Source organism: Physella acuta, unplaced genomic scaffold (assembly GCF_028476545.2).
Source record: "Physella acuta isolate Inbredline_101_S28 unplaced genomic scaffold, ASM2847654v3 ptg001810l, whole genome shotgun sequence".
Taxonomy (NCBI): Eukaryota; Metazoa; Mollusca; class Gastropoda; family Physidae; genus Physella; species Physella acuta.
In genome coordinates, this window is record NW_026733320.1 from 348,375 (window position 1) to 358,640 (window position 10,266).

General features: G+C 32.0%; 1 protein-coding gene across 1 annotated transcript; it reads right to left on the minus strand.

Moving 5' to 3' along the window:
* Positions 1–736: 736 nt before the first annotated feature.
* Positions 737–9,945, minus strand: LOC131930618 (HAUS augmin-like complex subunit 7). Its single transcript, XM_059287186.1, has 10 exons — positions 9,882–9,945; positions 5,113–5,219; positions 4,637–4,713; positions 4,416–4,477; positions 4,181–4,275; positions 3,645–3,791; positions 3,385–3,487; positions 2,637–2,849; positions 2,373–2,463; positions 737–1,394 (listed from the first exon to the last, which is right to left on the minus strand). The coding sequence occupies exons 1-10, from the start codon at positions 9,933–9,935 to the stop codon at positions 1,276–1,278; spliced, it is 1,068 nt and encodes a 355-aa protein (XP_059143169.1). The 5' UTR covers positions 9,936–9,945; the 3' UTR covers positions 737–1,275.
* Between the last annotated feature and the right edge of the window lie 321 nt (positions 9,946–10,266).

Genomic DNA, 10,266 nt, shown 5'->3' on the forward strand with positions numbered 1-10,266 from the left:
TAACTTCTCATCCTAATATTTCATATGCACCTTCAACAGAGGTTTTTTTTTATAATTATGTTAAACATAAAAACTCATGTTGTATGTAAATGGTTAAAATATTTTTATTACATTTTTTGTAAGATAGAGATGTTGGAATTCTTTTTAAAAAAATGATTGTGTTCTGTGTTAATTATGTTTGTGGATAAAAAATATATGGTATGAAATTATGGTGATACTGTTTTCTGTGAACTTACAAATTAGTTTTACCTTTTGTTTTGAAGTTATGTTCATGATAAAAAAAATGTTAAGTTTGATCCTTGAGCTTTCAAGGTACTGAGGGATAGATGAAATAAATGGTTGAATAATGAAATGTAAGTTGTTGTGTTAGTTTCTTTACATACATTTGAGATATTGAAAATTGTCAAAGAAAGACAGTTAATTTGAAGATGATATTTTGACATAGGCCTACATTTAGACATAAGTATTCATAAAAAAAAGTAGCCAATTCTTTAGAAGTTGAATTTAAAAAAATCATGTTTAACACAGATCTGAAAAAATATGTAGTTTTTCCAATTAAATATTAGTTAAATGGGATTGCTAACAGGTTGTGTAACATGAAAATAATCATAAATATTGTAGAAAAGCTCTATTCAACACATTTAATATATATCTTCTTTTAAAACAAATGTACAACACAAATTTAAAATAAAAACTAAAATTCTTGAGATTAGTTAATATGTGAATAGAATTTAATTGAAATAGTAATTAATAATATATGCATATTTATAAAATATACATTTTAACAGCATTTACAGTTTAATTTGCATAAAAATATACAATTTTAAAACAAGCTTGAACATTGAAAACAATGTACAATGGCACCATGCGGTTAAAACTTGCATACAATTTTTTATTTTTCAGGCAGGCACATTAAATAATGTAGATTATGTGGCTACAACTAAAGTCTGTTAGGGAGTTGACATGGATCAGAGCTTTATATTATGTGGGCTGTAGGGCTGGAATGGATGAGGAGACAAGTCTACCTTTTATGTACAGAAGTAAACATGCACAGTTTATTATAAAAAATACATACTTTACTCAAAGCTAGTACTAGTAATTATTTATTTCGATCATTTGGCACATGATGATAAACGTGCTCTATTTTGTCAGTGGTAAACAAAAATTTCTCACAGGAAAAAGTTGTGCCACAAATACCATCATTTTAACATTGAAAGAATGAGTGAAGCTGAGAGCTGCCGGAGACAAATGTAAACAACAACATCAATATGTCCATCACAACACGATCACAGGGGGATGCTGGGATGTGAAGTTAGACTCAGATCTATGGAGTGTTTCCTCTAGCACTGTCAGGCAGCTCTGGAAACTGTCTGAGACTTTTCTTGATGTGCTATCTGGGGATGGAAAAATTACCCTCATTAAACCCATGACAAGTATATCATGTCATATCATTCTAAACCTGTTGAAGTGGATTACTACAGCTATGGTTACATTGTATCAATGTTTTGTGGCTTGGAATAAAATATTTTCTTACACATAACTACAATGAAATAAAAATTTGATATATGAAAGATACATTTTCCTTTCTAATATGTGTTTATCTTTATCACTACTATCAGTTATAAATCTCGGTTCAATTAAGTTGAATCAATCTGAATTGTTTAACTTATTCTGTGTTCTCTGACAATTAAAATGCTTCAAACAAATATGTGTGAGTGAAACAAAGCTGGAGCATTAGAAAAAAAAAAGAGATGGGATCCTTCAGTAGTTAACCATATATTTTTTTTAACAATGCATAGTCATAACAATATGTGTAGCAAACAGGATATAAACGTAAAGACTATGCTTCTACAGGAGGAAAAAGTTCTTAATTCAAGTTCACAACAAACAAATCTTTACAGCTTTTATTTCATTTAATTTTTTTATTAAGCACTTTGTGAAATTAAATTAAGTAATAATGGTAAGAGATATAGCCACTTTTTTTAAAGAACAAAATGGTGTAAAAATCTTGAAAAAAAAACAACAAACAAACTAAACATGGATTTTGAGCAGTCTGATGAGGTAACTTTTCTAAATGTATAATCCTATGGTTAGATTGGAATAGTCAACAAGTAATGAAAACTTTTCTGGATGTACTGTTAAATGTACTATGGATATATTACACAACTGAGACTTTTCTTAATGCACAAACATAAAACTGCATTATGCTTGACATTGTTAAAACTAGTAATGAATTAAGAGCTTGTATACAATAAAAGTCTTGGAGTTGTTTCAAACTATTCTCAGCAATGAAAAAAGGTTAACTTGTCTTACAAGTAAGGTGGGTATGTAAGTAAATCAAACACTTATGGGAGTTTACAACAGGAACTCACCTAAAACCTGGAACCTGACATCTAGGTCAGACTTTGACTTTTTACTCAATTTAGAATGAATTTGTCGAATTTTATTAATATCTGTGAGAAGCTGAAAGAAAAACATTAGATATTAAAGACACAAGCACACCAAAAAACATTTCACCTGGCTATTAGATGTTACATTGAAATAATAATATAAAACTCTATCATTCCTATTTAGATATAAACTTATAAGAAAGTAACACACAGACCAATTTAAAAAAAAGCCATAAATTCCTCTACCTTGATAAACTGTTGTAGATAGCCATGAACCCTCTTTAAAACAGGCCCAAGGTCAGACAACTCTGGTGGTGTTTTATTGCACCACTGGCTGATGCTGGACTCGTAGCACTGGGTAAAGCCCTCAGCCAGCTGACGCAGTTCTTTCAGCACTGTGGACAGCATGTGGGTCGTGGTCATAACCTCCTGGTTCTTGCTCTCACCTTGCAGAGTTAGCTGGTGGTAAATACATTAAATGCATCAAAACTGAGAGGTTAAATTATGGTAAATAAATAAAAAATGAGAGGTTAGATGGTGGTAAATACATCAAAATTGAGGGGGCTAGTTGGTGGTAAATACATCAAAACTGAGAGGTTAAATTGTGGTAAATAAATTTTAAAAAATGAGAGGCTAGATGGTGGTAAATACATCAAAACTGAGGGGCTAGTTGGTGGTAAATAAATCAAAACTTAGAGATTAAATTGTGGTAAATAAATAAAAACTGAGAGGTTAGATGGTGGTTAATACATCAAAACTAAGGGAGGTTAGTAAAGGTAGTTGGGCATAGGGCTGACCACATACTCCCTTCATACACCAAAGTCAAGAAACATGAACTCTACTTCATATGTCCAAAGGATCATAAAGTCTAAAGAGGAACTTTACTCATTAACTTAATTTTTTACCAGTTATTATATATACATAGAGCAAACATACATACAGATAGATTAAATAACATTAATACTTTCTCTGTTATGAAGTTAAAATTGGATACCTTCGCTTTTAAACCATTTAATGTTGCAGTTTGTTTCTCTAAGGCTGTACCCAAATTGTTTGATAGATCATTCAAATCCTCTAAGGTAGATACCGGATAGGCTCTGATCAATAGGATCATACAATGTGTAAGATACATGACAAAGTAAAAAAATAAAATAAATAAGTAGTGATAGTTAAATTATGCATTCATAGGCAACTGTTTTAAAGTAAAAAATAAAATTGTTACACATTTATTAAAAACTTTTAACAATAACATACTTATCTCCCTTCCAGCCTTCCTTGCGCCACATTTTCTCAACTTCAGTCTGGATATCCTTTGGTAACAGATCCACTTTTGTATCCAACATTGTGGAGAATCCCTCCTGATTCACAATTTCCTCTAGGTAAGAGTTAGGATTCTCTGGTCTAGGGACAAGTAACACGTTTATAACAAATACATGAGTCACTGCAAAAATGGGGGCTTAATATTTAATTAGGGAACAAATAACATTCAGGAAAATAAAAAGCTACTTATAGTGAAAAAAGTACTGAAAATGTACACATTAACATGTTGAGCCTGCGCAAAATCAATGTTTTGAAATATATTTTAAAGCTAAGATAAAGAAAATTACATAAAATATACAAACACAAAATTTTTTTTAGTTTTGAAGTTTATGTAAATTGAAAAAAATCCAACTGGTAATACCAGAATTCATGTATAATTAACTAAATATAATTACAATCGATTGGCATTTTTAAAAAAAAGGATGTTTGTTTTCATCAAAGAAGAGAATAAAAAAATTAAATAAACTAACCTTGATGTATCTTGGTTGAACTCACTATCTCTAATGCAGACCAAGTCCAGTAATCTATCAATAAACTGTATCTGTTTTGGTAGTGGACTATCTCCCTTGTAACAAATATTTAATTAAAAAAATCAAATAAAAATAAAGAAAGTTTGTCTGTTTTAAAATAAGCTTAATATAGATTTAAAAAGTAAACAAAGAATAAAAACCAAAATAAGCGACCAATGTGAAAGATTACACTTACTCGTATAAGCTCTACATCATCGTAACGGCACAAACACATTGCCGAAGCAGCCGTCAAAAGTCCTAAACATAATTAGATGAATAAATTAATAAACGGAAAAAAAACCCAAAATTTTAGTAAAACATTTTTACAAAATATATTTTACAAGTTGAATCTTTTACTACAAGAACTCAAACCAAACTGAAGGTGATTATAAAAAAAATTTAGTAAAACAATATTACGTTGAACTCTAGATTCATTTCTAGCTCCCAATGAAGGCTGCGAGGGATCCAGCATTTCAGCTAATGAGGAATCATATCTAATTGAGAAAACAGAATGCAAAAAAATGCAATTAAAATAAGTAAAAAATGAAGATTAAAGAGAAGTACTAGCTACTGGTTTACTGATTATCACAGTGAGTATAGCTGATGATACATCAACACATTATGGCTAGGTATGGGTTGAAATCTTGTTATAAAATATAAGTGCTGCATTGTAAATAAGAGAAATTGACAAGTACAATTTTTTAATGAAATGTATTAATTGCATTTGTATACTAAAGGGCAGGGCTTTCTCTGTTTGTTGCCATCATATGTAGCCTAAATGGTTAACTAAAACTGGGAAATTAATATATTCCTAGGTTAATCGTATTAGTATGTTAACTAAATTTTTTTTAATATTCAAAACCAAGTAAGCGTATGAACTTTTGTGTTATTACCTGGAAAATAACCATTGTAAAATTTTGAATCTACTCTCTCCTGGACTGAGTAGGATATCTGATGTTGTAGCCTCATCCAAACTTTCCGTAAATGGACATTCAAGAGCCTGAAAGTAATAATAAATAACAAATGGTTTTATCAACTAGTTAGATCCATCCCACTTTTCAAAAATTAAGTTTTAATGATAATGACATTGACAATGGTACTTTAATTTTAAAATTCTTTAGTGACTTTAGTTAGTGTTGACTTTCTATTACATGACATTACCAGTGTCTGCTAATTTTCACTGGTAAAATTACTGATAATATTCTAAATACAAATATTGATTTGCTAATATCAACAATAACTCTACCCGGCCTAACCCAAGTCCTACCTAGTTTTTACCTAGTATCTAAGCCGCCTAAGGCCTAATCCTAATTTCTGACCAAAAACACTATTAGGCCTAGAATGATAAATTTGGTGTTTTTATCAATGGGGTATATATTATAGGATTAATCTGTGTCCATTTTATCATTCTATGATAATTAGGACCATTTTCCCAATATGCCTACTTTACTTCTTCAGTTGTTACACTGACTTTCACTTTGTACTTTGTGTAGGTAAAACTCCATTTTAGCGTATTTTATTCCCCGCTGCACGCTCACCTCCAGTTGAGCGTATTATATTATAAACACAACCTAAACACACAAAAACGTTAGGAAAGCATTTGGCTTATTTCTTTATGAAGTTTTGATTTAGTTTTGATAATTTACTTTTGTCAAAACTTGAGAAAAATCCAAATTTGGAATATTGAATGCTATAAATAAACTTTTATGAACTCACGATGACCCCAAAACTGAGGCCAACACCATTTTGAATAGCTATGATGTATGCTGGTAATTAAAATCAATGTAGTCAATGTGAACTCACGGTGAACCCTCGACCTTGTAGGGATTATTCTCACGCTGACGATCACACGCTATTTAATTGGAACTGTCCTAGTGATTTTTTATGTTTTTTTTTTACCTTTTCTAATTTAAATTAAAACTCACATTCATATAAAAAATAAATAGAGAGTCTAGTAATAGATCTAGACATCTAGCTTGTTGTGTGCTGACGAAGACCTTGGGTCGAAACGTCCATAGTACTTGTAACTGTCTTTAACTTGTGAGGTAACTAATACTATCTGTTTTATTACTAATGACATCTAGCTTTAATGATCTAATCCTAGTGTTTTCCTAACGCGTGGTTCGGTTGTGTTTATAATAAAATACGCTCAACCGGAGGTGAACGTTAAGCGGCGAATAAAATACACTAAAATGTAGTTTTACTAGTATTTCTCACTAACTTGGAGGCGTGGTCGGTTGCTAACAACAATATGGCGTCCGAACCGGACGCTTGACTTCCGACGATTTTTCGGCCAAATTCCAGAGACCTTCTACTAATTAGTTTTTAAAATGTTTACCACGCGCAAAATGGCGGGACTTTCACGTTATAACAACAAGCTATAGGTGGCAGGGCTATATATGCCAGAAAAGCATTTTAAAATTTGCGTTGGAGAATGAAGGCTAAATTTAAAAGTTGGTTTCATCAAAAATACTAGAACTTTTTAAATATCGATTTCCATATTACAAAATTGATTTCCATAGTAAAGCATTATTAGTTTTATCAGTCTATGAAAAAATAAATCAAATATCGTCAACCCTTTTTTTATAAGACCAGCCACAAAAATGACAACCAAATTTTTTTTTAAAAATAAACCACGTGACCACTATTTGGAGATCACTAGTGAGGAACTCTTGTGCATGGCCACTTAAAAAGTCTAACCTGATTTGTGGTTTTCTTTACCTTCAAGGGTTAGAAGAGTTGTCATGGAGAGATGTGTTGGACATGGCAGTGATTGACAATAAATATTAAATTAAGTAATTTAGTTTAAAAAGAACTAAAATCTCCAAAGTTAGTGCCTAATGGATTAAATATTGATGTCTATTATTCAGTGGTCATGTTTAAATTGATAATTGCGTAAATTCTAGATTTTGTGAGAAAAACCAAGTTTTACCCTTTGTGTAAGCCTATCATTTTTAAGAACTGTAAATTAATGTGTGTCGTTACTCTTTCTGACAACCCCCACCCCCCCTCTTTTCAAACACCACCTCTCCTCTTCTTCTTCATTCTTAAATTTTAGTGTTGGAGGGGATCGAGCCTTATCTGGCAAGAGGGTTTGAACTCGAGACTTTTTCGAATTTATCAACCATTCGTCCATTAGTTTAGCTGACTCGACAACGTCTCCATCACAATTATTTTGAATTAAGGATACGTGACTAATTATGTGTCAACTGGTTATGCACCATTGAGGCCACTGACTCCGATTTCAGCTTGCTTTTATTTTGGATTTGCTTCCATAGCCTTTGCCCAACCATGAACAAACTACAAGGCAGCAGTTGTTTGATTTTGGAGTTGTCTCTCCTAGAAGAGTGGCTGTCCCGCCAGCGAACGAGCCTCATCTGTAGGCATTCCGACTTCCGCTGTTTAGATTCGGTATTCAACATCCGGACTTTTCGATGCAGTCTTTATAAAAACTCGCCCTTTTCCGAAGAATGCCGAATCTCACTGTTGGAATCGAGTTTTTAGAAATATTCGATATAGATATTCTAGTGTAGTCGTATTATATGTTTCAATTAGAAAATTACCGCCATTATGACAATCTTTAAGCCGAAATCCATCGCACGATTCTAATGAGTTTATCTCGCGAACATGTCCCGTACGGTGCTGTCACATTTTAAATAAGTTTACGTATTAAACACATTATAAGTGTCTTGCCATTAGTTGTAAGTGTCCATTAAATAAACAAATATTATTATAATAACGGTTTTATGGCACTTACTACTTCTGCTTACGAGTTATCATACATGTCAAATCCCCGAGCTAGCGCTTCGGCCTTGACAACGCCATGGCGTCGGTTTAGCACAGCATTACCTATTATCGATAAAATACGCGCACTAATGCCAATGACGTAGTTTTCGAAGTTGGAAAGAATTTAAATTGTGGGTGGCACTGTTAAAACTAGATAAAATACGTTGATCAAGTTATCTATTAAAACCGACAGGCAAGAAGCTTAGGCTTACATTAAATAGTGTTAAGCATTTCACACATACCTACTTACTGACTTACTTAGATTTAAGGCTAATACTAATAGCCTTTAATATTTAATATACTATTATACTTTATACTATAAATAAGTTATAGGCCTATTTCTTAGTATAACTAATGCTATATACTATATGTATCGATTGATAAAGTAAGTCTGGGCCTATTATTGGTTATGATAAGTAAAGAAGCTTGGTGATAAACTTATTTAATTATTTGTAATAATTATGCTTATGACATTAGTAAATAATTAACAAAAGGTGCAGCAATTGACATGGGGGGGGGGGGTACTAATTAATAAGGCAGTGAATTTAGAATGACATGAAAAAGGCATGATAATTATTATTCATAATAATTTAGGATACAATTTTTACATTTAATAATAAAAAGTAACAAAAAACAAATAACAACAAACAATACGGATTTAAATCACTGCATGTTGCCAATATATATATTCATATAAGCAGATAGACAGGGAAGCTGTAACTTCTGATTTGGTACAAATTAACACTTAGCTTAATAAACTTTTACAAGAATTTAAGGTTTTTCTATTGATTAGTAATTTAGTTGTACCAAAATATCAATAGGGTCTTATAAAGGCCCTAGTATATTAAAGTAGTTTCCCTTTTGGACCTGTCAATCCATCATCCATAAAGCAGCTGAAGTAGAGTTTATCTTTTCTTGACCCATGCACATGAAGTGATGGTGTGGTTAGCTCTCTGCCAAGCTATCTTTACTTTCCCTTGGGTCAGGTACTCATCTGAGCTTGGTGGATGCTGCACGCTGCACAGACAGACTCGTCTGAGATCTGAGCTTAAGACTTGCATGTTAGTAGTTGAGTGCTTTAACACACCATCCCTAGTTTTATTTTTCAGCATTCTTCTTATTACATGCTTCAGTATCAATAACCAAAATGTATCCTATCTATTATAGTAACATTCTGGACATACGTCTGTTGCAGTCACTATAATTACTATAAAAGGGTGCAACACCCTTTCATAGGACTTTTTAATTATATGCAGTCATACTTAATATAATTTTTTTCTATATTTCTATTGCCCCCACCCTCTAGCAAAGTTTCAATTTTAATATTAAAAAAAAAAAAACATAGACTTTCAGTCTGCATATTGACCTATATAGAACAGCACCCCTCACTTTAATTTGACTTGATTAGTTCTAATTATCCTTCATCAAATTTTGATTTTACTTTCATATTTCTATTGCCCACACTCTCTAGCACTAATGTGCAAAGTTTTATAATTATATCTCGAATAGCAGCAGTGGTATGCAAGCCTAAAGCCAATCACACAATTAAATCCGATGTTACAGTGATATATAACAGGTTTAATACATAACTTTAAAAATTCATATAAAAAAAACTATTAGGCCTAGAATGATAAATTTGGTATTTTTATCAATGGGGTATATTATAGAATTAATCTGTGTACATTTTATCATTCTATGGTAACTAGGAAAAATATCCCAACATTCCTACTCATCTGCCCGAGGGCTCGAACTCGCATTTCGGTTTAGCAACCATGAGCTTTACTGCTGCTTTACCGACTCGACCACGCCGACCCCTACCTCTCCTCTAAAAGTGACGTTTTAAAGCGTCCACTTAATCACTTTTTAAGATACTTACGTCCAATCTCTCTTTGAAAGTTATTTTGTGCACTTTTCTTAAGGGCGCCGCCATTTTCTACAGATAAAATTACCTTTTCCCCGGAAAGAGCTCTATACTTTTACTTGCCAGATCAATTTGGCGAAAATTAAATTTAAAAGTTAATAATATAAGAATTTCTTTCGCCTCTTGAAATTCTTTTCAAATTTATAGTCTCGCAGAATATCATTACAATCGTAAAATGTCAAATATCATTACGAGGGATGGTTCAAAAAAGCAATCCTCATTCGAATGTCTTAGTGCAGGGTCGGCAACCTTTTGAGACGGAAGAGCCAAAAGTTACAATTTACCTAATTTCCAAGTTTTTAAAGAGCCACTAACATTTTTATTTCAATATTATCATTTT

What these genes read in the sequence shown, in the direction of transcription:
- LOC131930618 (XM_059287186.1), bottom strand. Translation starts at nt 9,935, where the DNA reads ATGGCGGCGCCCTTAAGAAAAGTGCACAAAATAACTTTCAAAGAGAGA. An exon ending in ATGATGTAGAGCTTATACGA is followed by an intron (nt 4,276 to 4,415) that starts GTAAGTGTAATC and finishes ATTTGTTACAAG; the next exon opens with GGAGATAGTCCACTACCAAA. An exon ending in TAAATGGTTTAAAAGCGAAG is followed by an intron (nt 2,850 to 3,384) that starts GTATCCAATTTT and finishes ATTTACCACCAG; the next exon opens with CTAACTCTGCAAGGTGAGAG.